General features: G+C 41.8%; 1 protein-coding gene across 1 annotated transcript in view; it reads right to left on the bottom strand.

The window, feature by feature from the left end:
* Positions 1-8421: 8421 nt before the first annotated feature.
* TCERG1L (transcription elongation regulator 1 like) overlaps positions 8422-22462 on the bottom strand; it is a 258114-nt gene continuing 244073 nt past the window's right edge. Inside the window, exons 12-13 of the mRNA XM_084635656.1 lie at positions 9806-9885; positions 8422-8477 (exon numbers count right to left, since the gene is read on the bottom strand). Of these exons, the coding sequence (XP_084491782.1) occupies positions 9853-9885 (33 nt within the window). The 3' untranslated portion in view covers positions 8422-8477; positions 9806-9852. The remainder of the gene's footprint in view (positions 8478-9805; positions 9886-22462) is intronic.

Raw genomic sequence — 22462 nt, 5'->3', positions numbered from 1 at the left:
GCATGTCGGGTAAATGACATGTCTGGTTTCCACCTTAGGGCTCTGAACCTCCGACGAGACTGCTCGGGTGTTATCCCCATTCTGACTCTCGCCTTGGATTTAAACAGTTCATACTTGTTCATGTGTTCTTTAGGTATTTCAGCTGCCACCTCAGCTAAGGGTCCACTGAGCTGCGGCCTCAGCTCTACCATGTATTGGTCAGTAGAGATGTTGTACCCAAGGCAGGCCCTTTCGAAGTTTTCTAAGAAGGCCTCAGTATCATCACCTGCCTTGTAGGTGGGGAACCTTCTGGGATGGGAAGTGGTACCTGGAGAAGGATTGCTAGGGTTTGTTGGTATATTCTGCTGGGCCTTTATCCTCTCCATCTCCTCCACATGCTTCCTCTCTTTTTCCTTCTCCTCCTCCTTCAGCCGCATGAGTTCTATCTGTCTTTCATGTTCCCTTTGTTTTTCCTCAGCCTGAAATTTGGCTAATTCCAGCTGTAGTCGAGCTGAGGATTTGGCCATTCTAACCTCTCTGTTTTTAACTAACTTTACACCCGAGGTTTAGAAATAAACAAACAAAACTTGGCTGTAAAATTTTGCTGTGCTGGAATAGAATACCTATTCTCTGATAGTGATTGTCAGCCTACAGAAAAAGACAATTCCCTTGTCTCTGCTCTGGGCCCAAATTAAAGCAAAAAACCTCCAACTACTTGGAAACCTGCTTACCCAGCCCAAAGAAGAAAAAAAATTTCTTTTCAAACCTGTGCTCCTTGTAAAACAAAAAAAAAAATCAAAATCCTAAAAAAAACCCTGCCACTTTTGTCTCCAGGCAAATGGGTAGAGCACACACCCCCTATTTACTTTTAGGAAGAAAAGAAAAAAAAAAAAACCTCTGGGTTGGAAGACTGTGAATTTCCCTGCAGGAGTTAAGTACCCTGCCTCTAGGCAAAGAAAACCTGCAATTCACAAGATAATCCCCTTTTGTCTCTGCTTGGCCACAAAGCAGAGAGAAACCAAGCTGCTTTCAGTTTCAAAGCTGCTTTCTGGACTTCCTAAAAATTCCTTTTTAAAATCTGTATTTCTAGTTCAAAAAATCTCAACTGGATCTCAAAATGATTTCAGGTTAATCCCACCACTGTGCCACCATGTCAAGGTTCCTCCCCCACTCTGAACTCTAGGGTACAGATGTGGGGACCTGCATGAAAAACCTCCTAAGCTTATCTTTACCAGCTTAGGTCAAAACTTCCCCAAGGTAACAAATATTACCCCCGTTATCCTTGGAATGGCCGCTACCACCACCAAACTAATACTGGTTACTGGGGAAGAGCTGTTTGGACGCGTCCTTCCCCCCAAAATACTTCACAAAACCTTGCACCCCACTTCCTGGACAAGGTTTGGTAAAAAGCCTCACCAATTTGCATAGGTGACCACAGACCCAGACCCTTGGATCTTAAGAACAATGAACAATCCTCCCAACACTTGCACCCCCCCTTTCCTGGGAAATGTTGGATAAAAAGCCTCACCAATTTGCATAGGTGACCACAAACCCAAACCCTTGGATCTGAGAACAATGAAAAAGCATTCAGTGTTTTACAAGAAGACTTTTAATAAAAAATAGAAGTAAATAGAAATAAAGAAATCCCCCCTGTAAAATCAGGATGGTATATATCTTACAGGGTAATTAGATTAAAAAAACATAGAGAACCCCTCTAGGCAAAACCTTAAGTTACAAAAAAGATACACAGACAGAAATAGTTATTCTATTCAGCACAATTCTTTTCTCAGCCATTTAAAGAAATCATAATCTAACACATACCTAGCTAGATTACTTACTAAAAGTTCTAAGACTCCATTCCTGTTCTGTCCCCGGCCAAGACGACTACAGACAGACCCTTTGTTCCTCTCCCTCCTCCCAGCTTTTGAAAGCATCTTGTCTCCTCATTGGTCATTTTGGTCAGGTGCCAGCGAGGTTACCTTTAGCTTCTTAACCCTTTACAGGTGAGAGGAGCTTTCCCCTGGCCAGGAGGGATTTCAAAGGGGTTTACCCTTCCCTTTATATTTATGACAGGGCCACAGATGAAATGCAGCCACTTCTGGGGTGTAACACAGCAAATGAATTTATAGAACTAAGGTAAATTAATTCTACAGTTTGAATATCATGGTGCTGTTTGGAAAGATATTGATGTACTTATTAGAGTTGGGATGATGTTAGCCTAAATCTGATCTGAATCCTAAGGTTCAGCATTTGTGGATAAATCAAATCTAGGGTTTGGATTCAATAGTACTGAAATCTTATGAGCTATTGCCAAATGATTTTAGCCCTAAATGTTGGAAATCCCATGAGAACAACTGCTGTTCTAGGAGTTTGTATGAATCCAAACATTAACCTGAAAAAGGCTCCCTGCTGGCTTTCACTTTGACCTAGAACCAGAACTACAGGAATTCAAATCCTAAGTCCTTTCTGAATTTGAAATAGTTGACATCTTGACACCTCCCTAGTTTCTACCAGAGATTGTGTCAACAAATGCTTAATCACTAATGAAACAAGTTCATCCTAATACATTGGTATTACGTATCACATGCTTATAGAAATAAACAGTTGTGAAAGTTTTAATCTTTAATTTAGATTTGTTTTCAGATGACTGGTATAACAGGGGTGGAAAGAGATAGAGATGAGGTCTTACACAGGCTCCTAAAACATATAGGGGGATGGTAAGACTGGCGCTATGCTCTCAAACTTCATACAGAATTAGCGATGATTAGTACAAAAACATTTTTTTAGAAGAATGATTAAAATGTTAAAACATTCATTTAGGGTTCAGTTAGCAGCAAAAAAAAAAACAAAACCAAAAACTCACATCCAGTGAATCTCAGAACCCCAGGCAACTGACTCGGACTTGTGTCAAGGCGGATTCCCCACTCTGTGCAGAGTGCAGAAGGTAGGGATCCGCAAGGATTCTAAAAATTAATACTGGACACTCCAGGCTTGTATTAAACTCCCAAGGTTACAGCTTCTCTCTGACCTTGGATTAGCAGCTGTTGCCACAACCCAAGTGCAGAACTCCTTTGAGAGCCCAGGAAGGTGCACTTGGGAATTCCTTCTTGTGGGGTACCTTCAAGCCCTTTCACCCTCCCCCCCTCCGCCCACGCGGAGAAAGAAAAGAAAGGAAATCAGCTGTTGCCACCAGCTAATTAAACAACATGTGCACAAACCTCTTAGAACACAAAAATCCAATTATGTTCTTAAAAAAGGTACATTTGATTAAAAAAAAGAAAGAAAATACATCTGGAAACTCAGGCTATTGCTAGATTTTAAAAGAATAACTACAAGGATTAAGCACCAAGAATAGCTTTCTCTGGGTCCCTCTTAAAAGTTACAAGCAAAACAGAAACACCTGGGGTTAGCACAGAGGAGTCCACAAGGCATAAAGAAATAAAAGAGATAAACCTAATTATGTCTTCCTAGACATTTCCTGGTCTACTTACATATCTGGGGTTTCAAATGAGTAGTTTCTAGGTATGATACTGAGGATTTTTCATACCTGGCCCCAAGCTTCTTATAGCAAAACTCTGCCCTTTCCACCTCTCCCCAGGAGAACAACAACAGACAGACAGACAAAGGGGGAGTTTTTTCTTAATTTTAAAAAGTTCTAGCCTTACCATTGGCTTTTTTGGCCAGGTGCCCATTTACTTCCTTTTACTTATGCATAACAGTGAGACTTTTTAACCCTTTACAGACAGAGCAATTAGAGAGCAGCTACTACAAGGGATTTTAAAATTACTGGCTGGCTGGGTGTCCATATAAGGGAGGTTTCAGAGTAGCAGCCGTGTTAGTCTGTGTTCGCAAAAAGAAAAGGAGTACTTGTGGCATCTTAGAGACTAACCAATTTATTTGAGCATAAGCTTTCGTGAGCTACAGCTCACTTCATCGGATGCATAAAAGTGGAAAATGCAGTGAGGATATTTTTATACACACAGACCATGAAAAAATGGGTGTTTGTTTATCACTCTCCTGGATTTGTGCTGGAAATGGCCCACCTTGATTATCATACACATTGTAAGGAGAGTGATCACTTTAGATAAGCTATTACCAGCAGGAGAGTGGAGTGGCGGGAGAGAAAACCTTTTGAAGTGATAAACATCCATTTTTTCATGGTCTGTGTGTATAAAAATATCCTCACTGCATTTTCCACTTTTATGCATCCAATGAAGTGAGCTGTAGCTCACGAAAGCTTATGTAAAAATAAATTGGTTAGTCTCTAAGGTGCCACAAGTACTCCTTTTCTTTTTGCATATAAGGGAGCTGCATCCACCGCCCTTCATTTATCACAGCCTGTGACTGGGGCTAAGAATAGTAGTGTTGACATTTGGGCTGGGGCTGGAGCCTTCCTCTGAGACCCGCCCCACTTGCTGAGGTCCAGAGCCCAGTCTCCAGCCTGAGACGGAACATCTACATTGCTATTTTTAGCTCTGTAGTGTGATCCCCACAAGCCCAGGTCAGTTGACACAGGCTCTGAGACTTGCTACCATGGGTCTTTTTTTTTTGCTGCATAGGAGTGCCCTTAGTAACAAAACATTAGAATAAAAACCAGTTACACTGAATTACCTAATGAAACGGTAAACTGAACTAATCAAGTTGATTTGCACCACTGACTTTAATGGTTGGTGTTATGGGATATGTCACCCATGTCATAGCAGCAAAACATTTAGTGAAAGGAAGGAATGTGTGAACTAATAGGGTAAGAATTGTGGCACAGATGAATATATTGACCCACCCGAAATATAAACCTCCTTTATTGTATGATTAGATGAAGATAATATATGCCTTAAAAAGAGAAGCAAGGAAAATGTGGGGTGGCTAATGACACCCAGGCATATGTGCCAATATGTTTGGTTCTGGTTAGCACCAGGATCTTTTATCAAGCAACTTTTAAATTCATTGCCTATGAGAGGAAAGAGAACTGTGGTGGTGAAAGCACTTGACTGGAATTCAGGAGATTTGAATATTATTTCTAGCTCTGTCACAGACTGCCTTCTGTGACTTTGGGCAAGTACCTTAATTTCTCTGGGCCTTTGCTCCCCAGTTGTAAAATGGGGATAACAGTATTTCTTTAACCCCCTCTATGTCTGACTTATCTACTTATTTAGATAGCAAGCTCTTCATGGCAGGGACTTTTGGGGTTACTTATACAATACCTAGAACAATGTAGGCCAACTGGTACAACTTTGTAACACCTAGCACAATGGGGCCTCCAATCTCAGTTGGGGCCTTTAGACACTACTGTAATATAAATAGTAGTCAGAGGGGTTGCTCAACTTATTGAGTCAGATTTATCCTTGGTACAGTCCCAATGGTTATAGGATGGATTAATTTGGTCCTTCAAGTATATCTAAATAGAATTATTCTCTGGTGTCAATTAACGTACTGAAAGACCAACACTCCACTGACCTCAAAGTAATGACATTAGGTTCTTTTCCTTGCAGAAAGAACAGGTTAAGGTTTAAGTCTTATGTATCGCAGGTGACTCTTAGAGAGCTGTGATAAGCTTTGCTTTGAACATAGGTTACTCAATGGTAATTTACACTATGGGTTTATATGCACATGCTATTGCTATTAATGGTCACATACACATGCACGCACGGAGAGGTGTTCAGATGTCCTGTTAAGGAGACAAAAAGAATAAAGTTACTGAGAAAGAGAAAACATCTGCTCTTCAGGTTTGTTTAATTTGTGGTGCTTCAGGGTCAGCCAGGAACTGTAGTTTGAGAAATAAAGGAACGTCTTCTGGCTGAGGTACTGTCATGCTAGTGGGTGTCATTCTTGGATCAGATGGCTGGTCTGCAAGGTCTTTTTCTTTGCTTTCCTTGGAAAAGGCAGTAACAGCCTCAGACATTGTGCTGTTGTTGCGGTGACTCGACAGGAGCACACTTCTTCCTTGTTTTCCTGGCCTTTTATGGGTGAAAGTCAGGGTGGTATCATTCCACAGAACTTCCCCTGTGATCTTTGGATTGAATCAGGGAATTTTGGGTTACTCACCCCAGCTGCATTGATTCTTGGTCCACTTTTGGAGTTCTTTTAGGGCAAAGTTTCTTAGTCTTTTCCAAGTGTCTGTGTCCCTTGTGAATAAGCAACACTGAAGGAATAAAAGGAGGTGCTGACTTAAAATGATCTCAGCCCATTGTGTTTAGGTGAACAGTTGACACTCTCCAATGACAACTTGAATACTGGCACCTGTTGTCTTCCCTATCACCCCTTGTCCTTTGACGTATAAAAGAACAAAAATACAAAAGTATTTTCTTATCCATTCAAACATTTCATGCTTACACTTCTTCAAGATGGACAATGCCTCAATCAAAATAGGAGTTTGCAGAACTATCACCAGCTCTGGGATACTGGGTGAAAGGGTATTTCCTTCTACCAAGGCTCAAAATCAAGCTATGCCAAAGCTACCTATTAAATACACTAACATAAGCATATTAACATATAGCCAATTAAAGTTTATACTCAATGTCTAAATGACTATGTGCATACATATCCTACATAAGCATGGAGATGTAGGACAGGGAAGAACTCTGAAAAGCTTTGAAGATGCTAGCACAGGTAGCTTGTGAAAAGAGAAAGGAAGCCAGTGAAGGGATGAAAACAAGAGAGTGACAGGTTGGGAGAGGAAGATAATTTTAGTTGGTGGGGTTTTTTTTATATAATGTAGTGCGGCAAGATGAGTGCAGAGAATCTCAAAGTGGATGACAGCGTCACAGTAAGTATGGTTGTGGAGCTGTCAAATAGTTAAGATTAAGAGATAAGAACAGTCAACTGTTTGCTGAGTATCTACAGATAAGAGTGATTTGGTGAAATTAGAAAACATAGAAAAGCTTGTAATGGTTGGGTTCAAGGGTCTTGTATAGAATTTCATGGTTTATTCTTGACACAGATAACTGAAACCCCTATATGATTAAACTATAAAAGTCAAGGACATTCATTTGTTAATAGGATGTTATAGAACAGACTGGATAGGAAAAATGGCAACAAGTTAAATGACGGACTTTAATTTTGTGATCAAGCACTAATGTACAGATTAGAATTTTCAGATCCATATATCACCGTGATAATGACTAGAACATGGTAATTTAGAAGTGCTCATTCTGGATGGTGTTTTACATGTGTTTCAATTTGAAGGTTTTACTGGACATTATAACCGATACAGAATGAGCTTCAGAGATGGTTGTGTTGGATTTCTTTGGATGGGCATGTAATATTGAAGCAACTATAAAGCAGTTAATTTGCCATGGTTATCATATTTAATTAGTATCTTTAAATGACAGTGTATGAAAACAGTACAGGAATTAGTGGGAAATTTCAGAGCCAGAGATTATGCAATCAGTATACAGTTCACAGTAGAAAAAAATACTTTGTCAAATATATACACACTGTATGTTCCAGGTGTGCAAAATGTTCACAGAATGAAACACAAACCATTCTAAACATCGTCTCAAATCTTGTTATAATCTAAAAATTCAATCAGTCTTCTTTTAAAATTTCTCAGGTTCACAAACCTCCTTGAAAGGTTTCAGAGCAGCAGCCATGTTAGTCTGTATCCGCAAAAAGAAAAGGAGTACTTGTGGCACCTTAGAGACTAACACATTTATTTAACCTCCTCGATGTATCCTAGCCCTGCTTTCGGTGAATGTAATTTTTTTTCACCAATTCCCATTGAAGAAAACTGTTGAGTTTTAACCAGGTCAGTTGTTTCTCATTGAGATAACGCTGGTTTTAGGGGTATATTTAAGGTACACCAGGAAGAATATCTAGTTTTTCTACCAATTATTTAAAAGACTATTGCATGGGCAAATGGCATACTCATGTAATGCACTGCTAAGGAACATAAACATCAATTTGATAAAATTAACTTTGAAGTAAAAGACTCCGGGGAGTATGTTAAATTGGAAAGGTGTACATTTGATTGGAAAAAATACAGATGTTAATTAAATGTTTGAATTGCTAAGTGGCATGAGGTCAATAAAAGGGGGGGGATTATTAGAGGCGACTGATCCAAAATTTTTAAACCACGAAAGTGCTACAAAGTGCTGTACAAGTGTCTAGCCCAAGAGTATATTTTCCCCATCTGTCACTGTGGGAGTTGGTTGTGTCAACTATCCTGGGGAAATGTAGTTATTTACTTTGCTATTCATGCTCTTACCCAAAGAAACAGTATCTCACATATTAGTGGTCTAATGTTCTAACATTCAGACTAACTACATGCAGAGAAAGACAAAAGCAGGTTTATTCACACAGAAGTTTCATTGTCAGCCCAGCCAACCACACAGTATTCCATCAGTGAGTAGAGCTGGGTCGAACCCAGAGTGTGGCCTCCCAGTGGTTCAGTTCAGATAGACAGAAAGACTCATACCACTTCATATGTAGCCACTTCCTTTTCATGTGCATCTTGGAATGTATTGTCTTCTTGAGTATTTCTACTCTGCTCACCTTCCAGTCTGTTAAGAAGGAAACTCATTATTAAGCCAGAAGATGCAATCAGCTTAAACTGCCACATAGGTGCCCGTGATGGAAACTACACACAATACCCCATGAGATATGGATTCTGCTATTCACAGTTTCTGGGTGCTCTGACAATATAAACAAAGGTGGGTCAAGGAGCTACAGAGAATAGGGCCCCCCGATGGGATTTTGTCCCAGGAGCTTCATTAGATTGTAAAATGAAAAGCAAGTGAAGACGACACTAAAAGCACCTGCCCTACTGAAAAAAACCTGCAGGACTTCATAACTGGTGTGAGGGGAAGGTTGTGAGACAGCAAATGGGACTATAAAAGACACTTTACATTATGTATGATCTGCCCCAACTAGAAGTTTACAGCAAAACCTACATTTATTATTTAAAATTACAGAAGCACCTAGAGACCCCAACCAGGGATCAGAAGCCTTTTGTGATAAGCAGACTTTAAGCAACAAGTCTCTGCCCCAGATAGCTTGAAGTCTTATGTAAAAAGAAGAACGAAACACAGAAGAAGGGGGAAGAGGCCAAGTGAACCAAGTAAGTGTTGTACAGTGAACAATAGTCATGGTTCAGCAGCAGCCTAACATTCCCACAGGACAATATCTCAAGTAATAAGAAAACTGAAATTTAAAATTTGAAATCATTATCAGAGCGAAATCAGGATAAATCAAATCTATTGAACTTAAAATAAGAGACCTTTTGTCCAGGTAGATGGCACTTCCGCACAGTGAATTAATGTGGAGAGCCAAACAGCACAGAAATCAGATCTGGAAAGACACCTTTCTAAAACTAAAGTCATCTTTCCCTTGTAGTAAATTGGCTGGAACTGTGGCTTTTTTGTTCATTTGTTTTTGTTTTTGTTTAGAATAAAAGATGTGTCTCTCTTCTAGGACAATTATGAGGAAATAGCTTTGTGTTCACCCTCTGACAGAGCAGCAGAAAATAATAGATCCAAGAGCCCTAAATGAAAGGTGCTAAAATGAACCAGTTTGCTTTTTGTGTCTAGAACTTAATCCTAAAGCGGATGCAGAATTTTGTCAAGGTGTCTGTGAGTTGCAAGGTATTCAGCTAGTCCCAAGCTTTGGCATTTTGAAATCCTGCTGAAGTTGGTGGCCACAACAGGTGATGCAGAGTGCCTTGTATGACTAAAACCCCTTTTAGGAAAAGGGGGAGTAGAGGGTTGTGCAGCCAACACTGGCAATTTTAGGTAGGGATATATGGCCATATAACACAATGGAACACTGTAAGTGAGAGGGACCTCAATGGAACACTGTAAGTGAGAGAGGGACCTCAGCAGTGTTCACTCACCTTATATATGGGGTAGGTCTCTCTACTCAGCTGCTTTCTAGCTTCCTTCATCCTGCTTCCAAGGCTGAGGAACAGTTTTGCTGGGAATGGCAGGATCCTTGTGTTAGTAAAGTTAATGCAGCAACTCAAGCCTAACAGGTAAGAGTTTCTGGACTGTTGATTAAGCCTTGGTCTACACTAGGAGTTGAGGTTGAATTTAGCAGCATTAAATTGATTTAACCCTGCATCCGTCCACACAACGAAGCCCTTTTTATTTACTTAAAGGGCTCTTAAAATCGATTTCCTTACTCCACCCCGGACAAGGAGATTAGCACTGAAATCGGCCTTGCCGGGTTGAATTTGGAGTACTGTGGACACAATTAGACTGTATTGGCCTCCGGGAAATATCCCAGAGTGCTCCATTGTGACCGCTTTGGACAGTACTCTCAACTCAGATGCACTGGCCAGGTAGACAGGAAAAGCCCCGCGAACTTTTGAATTTCAATTTCCTGTTTGGCCAGTGTGGCAAGCTTCAGGTGGCCACGCAGAGCTCATCAACAGAGGTGACCATGATGGAGTCCCAGAATCGCAAAAGAGCTCCAGCATGGACCGAACGGGAGGTACGGGATCTGATCGCTGTATGGGGAGAGGAATCTGTGCTATCAGAACTACGTTTCAGTTTTCGAAATGCCAAAACATTTGTCAAAATCTCCCAGGGCATGAAGGACAGAGGCCATAACAGGGACCTGAAGGAGTGCCGCATGAAACTTAAGGAGCTGAGGCAAGCCTAACAGAAAACCAGAGAGGCAAACGGCTGCTCCGGGTCAGAGCCCAAAACTTGCTGCTTCTATGAAGAGCTGCATGCCATTTTAGGGGGTTCAGCCACCACTACCCCAGCCGTGTTGTTCGACTCCTTCAATGGAGATGGAAGCAGGTTTTGGGGATGAGGAAGATGATGATGATGAGGAGGTTGTAGATAGCTCACAGCAAGCAAGTGGAGAAACCGGTTTTCCCGACAGCCAGGAACTGTTTCTCACCCTGGACCTGGAGCCAGTACCCCCGAACCTACCCAAGGCTGCCTCCTGACCTGCCAGGTGGAGAAGGGACCTCTGGTGAGTGTACCTTTTAAAATACTATACATGGTTTAAAAGCAAGCATGTTTAATGATTAATTTGCCCTGGCATTCGCAGCTCTCCTGGATGTACTCCCAAAGCATTGCAAAAGGTTTCTGGGGAGGGCAGCCTTATTCCGTCCACCATGGTAGGACACTTTACCACTCCAGGCCAGTAGCACGTACTCGGGAATCATTGTAGAACAAAGCATTGCAGTGTATGTTTGCTAGCGTTCAAACAACATCCATTCTTTATCTCCCTGTGTTATCCTCAGGAGAGTGAGATATCATTCAATGTCACCTGGTTGAAATAGGGTGCTTTTCTTCAGGGTGGAGGGGCTAGCCACACACTGGGGGGAGGCAAAATGCGACCTTGGAACAAAAACACATGTGCTATGTATGTAATGTTAATAGCAAAATTTACCATGAAAGAGTGTACCCATTGTTCTATAAAATGTGTCTCTTTAAATACCACTGTCCCTTTTTTTTTTCTCCACCAGCTGCATGTGTTTCAGGGATCACAGAATATTCTCCTTCCCAGAGGCTAGCGAAGATTAGCAGGTGAAAAAAATGCACTCGCATTCTCTGAGCTCATACTGTCCTCCCACACTGACAGAGCACAGACGAATGCGTGGAGGCAGACAATGTCAGAGTGCAGGAAAGCACAAAATGACCGGGAGGAGAGGTGGCGGGCTGAAGAGAGTTAGTGGCGGGCTGAAGAGAGGGCTGAAGCTGAAAGGTGGTGGCAGCGTGATGAGAGGAGACTTTATTGCCTCTGCAAGCAGTGATCGAAGGGAGGGGGGGAAGGGTATTTAGCTTACAGGGAAGTAGAGTGAACCAAGGGGCAGGGAGTTTCATCAAGGAGAAACAAACAGAACTTTCACACCATAGCCTGGCCAGTCATGAAACTGGTTTTCAAAGCTTCTCTGATGTGCACCACACCCTCCTGTGCTCTTCTAACTGCCCTGGTGTCTGGCTGTGCGTAACCAGCAGCCAGGCTATTTGCCTCAACCTCCCACCCCACAATAAACATTTCCCCCTTACTCTCACAGAGATTGTGGAGTGCACAGCAAGCAGTAATAACAGTGCGAATATTGGTTTCGCTGAGGTCTAAGCGAGTCAGTAAACTGCGCCAGCGTGCTTTTAAATGTCCAAATGCACATTCTACCACCATTCTGCACTTGCTCAGCCTGTAGTTGAACAGCTCCTGACTACTGTCCAGGCTGCCTGTGTATGGCTTCATGAGCCATGACATTAAGGGGTAGGCTGGGTCCCCAAGGATACATATAGGCATTTCAACGTCCCCAACAGTTATTTTCTGCTCTGGGAAGAAAGTCCCTTCCTGCAGCTTTTGAAACAGACCAGAGTTCCTGAAGATGCGAGCGTCATGTACCTTTCCCGGCCATCCCACGTTGATGTTGGTGAAACGTCCCTTGTGATCCATCAGTGCTTGCAGCACTATTAAAAAGTACCCCTTGCGGTTTATGTACTCGCTGGCTTGGTGCTCTGGTGCCAAGATAGGGATATGGGTTCCGTCTATGGCCCCACCACAGTTAGGGAATCCCATTGCAGCAAAGCCATCCACTATGACCTGCACATTTCCCAGGGTCACTACCCTTGATATCAGCAGATCTTTGATTGCGTTCGCTACTTGCAGCACAGCAGCCCCCACAGTAGATTTGCCCACCCCAAATTGATTCCCGAATGACCAGTAGCTGTCGGGCGTTGCAAGCTACCACAGGCTATTGCCACTCGCTTCTCAACTGTGAGGGCTGCTCTCATCTTGGTATTCTTGCGCCTCAGGGCAGGGGAAAGCAAGTCACAAAGTTCCATGAAAGTGCCTTACGCATGCGAAAGTTTCGCAGCCACTGGGAATCGTCCCAGACCTGCAACACTATGCGATACCACCAGTCTGTGCTTGTTTCCCGAGCCCAGAACTGGCGTTCCACTGCATGAACCTGCCCCATTAGCACCATGATGCCCACATTGCCAGGGCCTGTGCTTTGAGAGAAGTCTGTGTCCATGTCCTCATCACTCTCGTCACCGTGCTGATGTCGCCTACTCGTCCGGTTTCGCTTTGCCAGGTTCTGGTGCTGCATATACTGCTGGATAATGCATGTGGTGTTTAATGTGCTCCTAATTGCCAAAGTGATCTGAGCGGGCTCTATGCTTGCCGTGGTATGGCGTCTGCACAGAAAAAAGGCGCGGAATGATTGTCTGCCGTTGCCCTGACGGAGAGAGGGGCGACTGACAACATGGCTTACAGGGTTGGCTTACAGGGAATTAAAATCAACAAAGGGGGTGGCTTTGCGAGAAACAGAATGGCCCCCTCAAGGATAGAACTCAAAACCTCAAGGATAGAACTCAAAACTGGGTTTAGCAGGCCGTTGATTTCATGGAGGAAAGGAGGAGAAAATGAATACAAAACAAATATGGTCTATTTCTTGTTTTGATCCACTTCATCTATCTTTGTACATCTTGCTGGCAGCAGACTGCAGTACGACTGCTAGCCATCGTCATCTCCTGGGAGCTCCGAAGAAGACGGTGCAGTATGACTGCTGGCCATCATCTTCTGCTGCACTGCCGGTAGGACTGAATCGCCATGAGACGAAACTTAAAAGGGAAATGACCTGGCTGAGTCACTCCCATGTTTGCCTAGGCACCCCTGACCTCATCGAGGTCGGTTAAAAGAGCACCCAGGACTACATCAATGATGGCTACCAGTCATACTGCACTGTCTGCTGCCAAAAGGCAATAAACTGCTGCTGTGTAGCAATGCAGTACCGCGTCTGCCAGCACCCAGGAGACATATGGTGACAGTTAGCTGAGCGTCTGCACAGGTAACTCAAGAAAAAAGGCACAAAACGATTGTCTGCCGTTGCTTTCACGGATGGAGGGAGGGAAGGGGGGGCCTGACGATATGTACCGAGAACCACCCGCAACAATGTTTTAGCCCCATCAGGCACTGGGATTTCTACCCAGAATTCAAATGGGCGGCGGAGACTGCGGGAACTGTGGGATAGCTACCCACAGTGCAATGCTCCAGAAGTCGACGGTTGCCACGGTACTGTGGACACGCTCCGCCGACTACATGCACTTAGAGCATTTGTGTGGGGACGCACACAATCGACTGTATGAAAACGCTTTCTACAAAACTGACTTCTATAAATTCAACCTAATTTCGTAGTGTAGACATACCCTAAGAGTCCCTCTTTTGAAGATTTGGTGTAGATTTGTACAGTTGCCACTCAAAAGTCAAGGCTCTTTCTGTTCCGGTCCAGGAGACAATTGAACAGCCAGAAGGTGGCATAGTGAACTCTGAATTCTTTCCCAGTAGCTCAACCCTAGCACTGAGCACAGAAGTCAGAAGGCATTCACATCAAATATTATAAAGTTAATGTAAGGTCAAGAAGTTCTGTTTTCTTATCAGCTACTGCACTGATCTTTAACATAAAATATTAACATATTAACAATATCTACAGCAATGCACAGTGCAAACTATACATTTTAAACACATAAAAAACCATTTTCCCCCTTTATATTTTAATATTTTCACAGATTGTAATAGTAGTAAAGCCCTCTGTGTAGGGCATTTCTTGACATCTTATAACTAGCTGGGTTAAGACTATCAACTCCTATCTGGGCAGGAACTTTTCTACTAGATGCTCATTATTGGTCAAATATTAAAAGCATTAAAAAGCACAAAGAAAATGTTTATTAAAATAATCAAACTGCCAACAATTCCAATTAGTTATTTTTGTTTAGAATGGCACCAATAGACCAAGAAATGGGATTCTGATCTAATTTGCTCCTGTGTAAACTTTCAGGTTAGTTATTCCTGATTTACACCAAATGTGAGAGGAGAACCAGTCCCACAAAAAAAAACACCAATGAGATTTTTTTTCAGTAAAATATTTGTTTTAAATTGCAGATATACAAATAAAATGTACCCAATTTACATTATAATCTGCCATGTAATCACATTTGCATTACAAACTTATTGATTTAATAATATTAAGCAGCTCTTTGGACAGATCTCTTTTTTTCTCCAACAACAAACTTAGCTTAAATAGCAAGCCTAAGAAGGCCTTGCTCATTAAAGGGGTTTATTATTTCCGGAGCTCTATTTAATTACCCCTTTAAAGCCTGTGTTTATTGAATGTTTCCCTTTTAATCAGGAAATATAAAAGAAAAAGTTGTTGATAGAAATGGCTGATTTTACATATATATTAGTATACTGGATTGCTTAATGAATTGTGATCAATGAGAAATTTGTATTGTCCCTGAAACAATCAACTTCTTAATTATTGCCCATATTTTCTCAGGGCTTTTTATAGCTCTCTTTTAGGATTTACTTATTTTCAAGTCCTGCTAATTATTAATTATTATTATTTGTATTTCTGGTTGCACTAAATGACTCCAGGCCCATGGTGTTAGGTACTGTAAACACATATAAAAAGAGTTCTTGCACTAACTAGTGTACAATCTCAGCATAAGACGAGGCAACAGGTGGATCCAGATGGTAACAATGACACAATTATGATAAGCAGTGGTGACAGCAAACCAGCTGTCTAGGGCTTCCAGACATTTTGAGCAGATGTGCATATGGAGAGAGGGCTGGCAAAGTAAAATAAAATTAAATAAACAGACAGTAGTATGGAAAGGGAGGATGATCCAGCTGTTAGAGTGTTAACTTAGAAGTGAAGACAAACAGATTCATTTCCTTGCTCTGCCACATACTTTTTGTGTGACCTTAGGCAAGTCACTTAGCCTCAGTCCCCATTTGTAAAATGGAGTGAAAATCACTTCCTTATATCACGGGGCGAGGGGGAGGGGGCTGTGAGGATAAATACAAGGCACTCAGATACAATGGTAATGTGGGCCATAGAAATACCTAAGATAGATGCAATTCTCTCACAATATATCCCTGACCATATTGTTGAACAAAGATAATTTACTTTACACTTGCTTATGTTCACAGAACATGACCCCAATCAAAAAGTAATCAGAAATTTGACCCGACACCTCAAGCTTTTTCAGGATCAGAAAACTGCACAAGAAAGCACTCACCTCAGATTCACGCCTAATAAACCGTGTGTAACAAAGGTCACTAGAGTTGCTGGATCTGGGTAAATTAATACTAAAGATAAGTAAATTTAAATGTGGCAATTTTTTTGAATTTTAAAATGAATTTTCTTTGGCCAACCACGTGTCCCTCTTGAGTTCTCTTTTTAAGAATATTTGTATGAATAAGTCTAACTAACACAATAGTTTGCAGGAAGCAAATGTCAAAAGTTGTATATGTGAATATTAGCAGAAAACATTTTAAATGCATTCATCTGAGTATTGATGCTAAAAATAGTTGCAGGTTTCAGAGTAACAGCCATGTTAGTCTGTATTCGCAAAAAGAAAAGGAGTACTTGTGGCACCTTAGAGACTAACCAATTTATTTGAGCATAAGCTTTCGTGAGCTACAGCTCACTTCATCGGATACATACTGTGGAAAGTGTAGACGATCTTTTTATACACACAAAGCATGAAAAAATACCTCCCCCCCACCCCACTCTCCTGCTGGTAATAGCTTATCTAAAGTGACCACTCTCCTTACAATGTGTATGATAATCAAAGGTGGGCCATTTCCAGCACAAATCCAGGGTTTAACAAGAACGTCTGGGGGGGTAGGAAAAAACAAGGGGAAATAAGTTACCTTGCATAATGACTTAGCCACTCCCAGTCTCTATTCAAGTCTAAGTTAATTGTATCCAATTTGCAAATTAATTCCAATTCAACAGTTTCTCGCTGGAGTCTGGATTTGAAGTTTTTTTGTTGTAATATCGCAACTTTCTTTTCTGATTACTGTCTGTAATCGCGTGACCAGAGAGATTGAAGAAATCCTGGGCGCCCCATCATCTCAGGCATTGGCACCCTGACAGCAGGATTGTCTGGCTATGTAGACTCCCTCCTCAGGCCCTACGCTACCAGCACTCCCAGCTACCTTTGAGACGCCACTGACTTCCTGAGGAAACTACAATCCATCGGTGATCTTCCTGATAACACCATCCTGGCCACTATGGATGTAGAAGCCCTCTACACCAACATTCCACACAAAGATGGACTACAAGCAATCAAGAACACTATCCCCGATAATGTCACGGCTAACCTGGTGGCTGAACTTCGTGACTTTGTCCTTACCCATAACTATTTTACATTTGGGGACAATGTATACCTTCAGATCAGCGGCACTGCTATGGGTACCTGCATGGCCCCACCGTATGCCAACATTTTTATGGCTGACTTAGAACAACGCTTCCTCAGCTCTTGTCCCCTGATGCCCCTACTCTACTTGCACTATATTGATGAGATCTTCATCATCCCGTTGCCAACTGTGCCCGCATATATATTCAGGGGACACCATCACAGGGCCTAATAACATCAGCCACACTATCAGATGCTCATTCATCTGCACATCCACCAATGTGATATATGCCATCATGTGCCAGCAATGCCCCTCTGCCATGTACATTGGTCAAACTGGACAGTCTCTACGTAAAAGAATAAATGGACACAAATCAGATGTCAAGAATTATAACATTCATAAACCAGTTGGAGAACACTTCAATCTCTCTGGTCACGCGATTACAGACATGAAAGTTGCGATATTACAACAAAAAAACTTCAAATCCAGACTCCAGCGAGAAACTGTTGAATTGGAATTCATTTGCAAATTGGATACAATTAACTTAGACTTGAATAGAGACTGGGAGTGGCTAAGTCATTATACAAGGTAACCTATTTCCCCTTGTTCCCCCCCCCCCCGCGCGACGTTCTTGTTAAACCCTGGATTTGTGCTGGAAATGGCCCACCTTGATTATCATACACATTGTAAGGAGAGTGGTCACTTTAGATAAGCTATGACCAGCAGGAGAGTGGGGTGGGAGGAGGTATTTTTTCATGCTTTGTGTGTGTATAAAAAGATCTTCTACACTTTCCACAGTATGCATCCGATGAAGTGAGCTGTAGCTAACGAAAGCTTATGCTCAAATAAATTGGTTAGTCTCTAAGGTACACAAGTACTCCTTTTCTTTTTTTAAAAATAGTTGCACACTCGTCCAATCAATAGCAATACCATATATCTTATGACAAATCATAGCTAAGTAATCCCTCTGGAATAGCAAATGGTTAATTCTCAGAGAGATCTGTTCAATAGTAATTCATTTTTAAAAATTACTAAAGAATAATTTGAGAAATGTCTGATGGAATAGCAAACTGCTGATGAATACTCCCCTATACAAACAACAATAAAGAGAGAGATGGATTATACAAAGCAAAAGCAAAGCACAATCCATATGTAAGTTGTCGTGTGGATTTATTTAATGAGATAAAAGCTTTCTTGTTCCTTAAAAACCTAATCTAGAGATCACTCATTAAATTCATAAAGGTAATTATTTGCCTACATGTTTATGGTAGACAAATTAATTAGGAAAAATTAAAACCGTGTCTAATTCTAAGGACAAGTTTCAGAGTAGCAGCCGTGTTAGTCTGTATCCCATTGTTTCATGTTCTCTGTGTATATAAATCTCCCCACTGTATTTTCCACTGCATGTATCCGATGAAGTGAGCTGTAGCTTATGCTCAAATAAATTTCTTAGTCTCTAAGGTGCCACAAGTACTCCTTTTCTTTTTTCTAAGGACAAGGTATCCCAGCCAATATCCTGCTGCAACCATGCTACTGCTTCAGAGATAACACTGGCAGTATGAACAGCTGTCTGTGAAGCCAAGAATTACATGAACTCCCCTAACAATAGCTTTCAAAGCTTGGCACCTGATTCTTTTAATATTTAGCTGTGCTCTAGTGATTCTACTACCTTAGGAGGGAGGCAGGAAAGGAAAATAATCTTGGCTGCATTCTTTTTATTATTTTCCAATTGTATTTTACTGAACAAAAATGTTTTTATTGCATTCAGAATTTGAAGAGAGATAAAACCGTACATGTCTTAGAAAATGTAAATTTTATATTCAGAAACATACAGTGATAATAGAAAAGTAAACAGAAATGTTGAGACAACTATGGGCCAGATTGCCTATTGAGATCCAGCCCCTTTGCACAACTCAGGAGACACAAAGGGGCCAGAAACTGCCCACACATCATCAGAATAAAATTCCCCTGTAGGAGGGATACTTCCCATTAGTACACAGGTGCCAGATCTGTATCCTTACCCTGTGTCCCGCCCTCATTCAGCATACATTGCATGTTGCAAGCAGGAGAGGGCATGTAGGTGCAGGGAGAGTTGAGACAGTGCTGTGCCAGAACTCAGCTCTGATAAATCTGTGCTCCACTGCTGTACGGTCTAAGGATCTTAAGTCAGTAGCACAAATTAGAGCTGTATGGAAGAAGTTGAATGCAAGCTCAAGCTGATCCTCAGAATCCAGGAGACAACAAACTCCTTGATGCCCCTAATCCTGTGCCAAGCGGGGCTCTGGGGCAGAAGAGAATCCGCTCATGAGCTCTAACTAAATGTGGATATTTCTCTCAAATAAAGAGAAAAAAAGTCAGTTTTTCATGACTCCCTTTCCCACAGTTCCTATTATCTAGTTAATGAACAGAGACTCCTCCCATTGTTAAATAAAGTGGAAGGTGTGGTTCAGTAATAACTCTGGGCCCAAGGTGTATGAAAAAGATTGTTTTGATTCAAGGATGTACTTCCCAGCTTCCTCAGCATAGCAGAACATGGGCTTCTGCAGCACCCCTCCCCCAGACTTCATGTCTGGGGAGCTAAATCACTTAAAAGGTGCAGTTCTCAATACCACAGAAGGGAAGGCCTGTGGTGTTTTCTGATCCCTTTGCCTGAATTCAGAAAAGTAAGCTTTAATTTGTGATAAAAATGATCTTACCCTGCTCCAAGATGGCTTTACAATTCCTTCTTTGTATGCTTTGATGCAGGGAGCCAGTTAGGTATTTCTTAGCTGGGACAGTTAAGCTATAGGGGGTTCTGCATATTTGGGACCAGCTCCCTGTTTGAGGGGAAATGCTCAGTATAGCATAGCAGACAGAGTCTCTAGTTTAAGAAATAACTCAGCACTGTTGTGCGGCAAGGACGTAGCTCAGTCTGCGTGAGTAAATAACAGTGAACCAGCTTACCAAAGATCTGCCTGCCTCCCCCACCTCCTGGATTTGACTTGAAATCCAAGTTGGAAATAATGAATCTTTGTGGGCATTCCGTGATGTCCCCAACTCTGCATGCTGCGATAGATCTTGCCATTGGGAGGCTTGTTTATTGCGTGCTTTTGTATGTCTGTGCAGGTTGGTTCACATAGTGATCATATAAAGTTTTTCTGTGGAGTCCGGGTGCTCAAAACCACCTGAATGTAATCTGACAGGGTTTATAGCATAGTTACTTTCACTGTCATGTCTTTTATTTCCTGTAGTTTGGCTGAAATATTTAAAACTGAACCCCAAGACTAGGGTGAATAAATATGCAATGTCCAATCAGAAAAAGAAAGACACTTTAGTAAATTCAGTGCTAAGGCCAGAGCTTCCACTTCCAGTCCAACCCTGAAAATAAATCAGGCCATACTCTTATCTGGATCCTTGCAACCTATCAGCATTCCCTCTGTGTATGGTTGGTTGCTCTTTCCCACTTTTTGAGGAGATAAGATGTCTGCTGCCAACTGGGTAGTAATTCTCCCCCAAGGAACTCATGCTAACTTATTAAACTTGAATTGATTAATTCGGTGAATAGCATGCAGAAGCTGTAATGTTCCGATCAAGAGTTTTTTTCTCTTTTTTAGGTAGGCACTGGGCAATATCCAACCACCCAATAACATTCTGACCGGGAGTTCCAGAGATCAATGGGAGTTGCCTATGTTGTTATTACTAACAAAGGCTTTGTACTTCAATTTTGTAATCAAGGAATGTCGTGTGCTGAGAAGGTACGTTTGTTGGGGTTGCTCTGATGAGGATTTGCAGTGGCCGTTAGTTGTGGAATACTATTTTCTGTGTTTGGGGTGTGAAAGTTTGACCCAACTCACAGATGCGAGCTAGATTTGTAGGTTCGCATCAGTCATATCCAGTTCCTAATGCAATTATGGTGTAATGATTACTGTTGGAATCCTCAAAATTATTTTCTTTGATACATGAAGCTTCAGCCTTTATGTGCCAGTTTGGAGCCAATGTATGCTTAATTGTGGCTGATAAGGGAGATAGGGACATATGTCAGGGTTAATGCATGTAACTCAACAGCCAAGGGAAATCTGCCTTAAGGGAATTCCAGCTCAGCGGGATACCTTCCAAAGACTACAGAACCTGCAGTTTCACAGAGCAGGTTAGATTATTGTGCAGATTGAACTAAAATAGATTTTGAATATTTATATTAATGATGTTAAAGGTTCATACGGATACTGCAAGTTATTACAGACTGACAGTAGTACTGCTATAATTAAGACTGAATTGACATTTGCAATGAAGTCTCCAGTTTTTTCTTATTCAGTGTATTGAATTTTATTTTATCTTCAGTATGTCAACTGTTCAAAACACATGAGTCTGGATTCACACCAGCTGGTGCCACAGTTTGCACCTCTCCCCATAGTGAGGGATATTATGTATTGCTACTGCTGCCCTCCCTAGGGCGTTCCAACGGAGCAGGGCAGATCTTTCCCAAGACAGAATGTCCCACTTTGGGGCTGCATTGCTCTTCTCAGCGGGGATGAGTACTTGCAGCTACTTTGCCAATCTTCCTTCCTCATGGACTTTCTACTGGAGCTCCGTTGTATGCCTGGGAATGGAGCCAGTCCTTGATGTATTTGCACAGAAAGTTTGTCTTTGAATCGAGGTAAGAAACCCAGGAGTTCAGATTGCCATCTAAACCTCTCGCGTTTGTAAAATTTGGCTGGATATTTCTTGAATAGTCTGGGGTTTGCTGGTATTTCCTGCTTCTAGTCAGACTACAGATGCCATGAAAATACCTATTCCAGTTATAGCGCATAGGAATTGGGGAGTATCCAGTAAATAGCTGGGGAGCCCTCTAGTGGTATTCACTGTGTTCTGTATTTCAGATCCCACCAGAACCCTGCCAGAGCACGCATGCGCGTGTGTGTATGTGTATTTCTAGGCCTGGCCAAATGGGAACCTGAAATTCTGAGGCAAAAGATAGGAGTGAGAGAAAGGAGTCAGCGCCAAGAAGCAGTAGCAGACCTTTTTACAGATTTCATATTGCCCCTTCCCATGCTAGCAATACATTGTCCAAGGTAACGGGGCTAAGGGTGGCATCAGCAATGTGAGAATTCAGGGGTGATGACTCTGGAAAACACTACCAAAAGCATGTAAGCATTTATTTTGTACATCTCATCAATTCAGCGCACTGGGTCATGTATTCTTGTTTTGCCACATTGTGCTAAAGGCTTCATCATACACTGCCTTATCTAATAGTTTCGGAGCATTTCTGGTGGGAAAAAATGATAGAGGTAATGTCAACATTCCTGATACTCTTGGTAAATCATCTGATTTCCAGTGCGTTAGTATTCATTTTCAGCTGCATTACACTGACAAGACTATGCTCACAGGCTAACAT

The sequence above is a fragment of the Lepidochelys olivacea genome (genome assembly GCF_965140295.1).
Source record: "Lepidochelys olivacea isolate rLepOli2 genome assembly, chromosome: 7".
Lineage (NCBI taxonomy): Eukaryota > Metazoa > Chordata > Testudines > Cheloniidae > Lepidochelys > Lepidochelys olivacea.
Note: the sequence above shows the minus strand (reverse complement) of the source record. Positions and strands in the feature narration are given on the sequence as shown.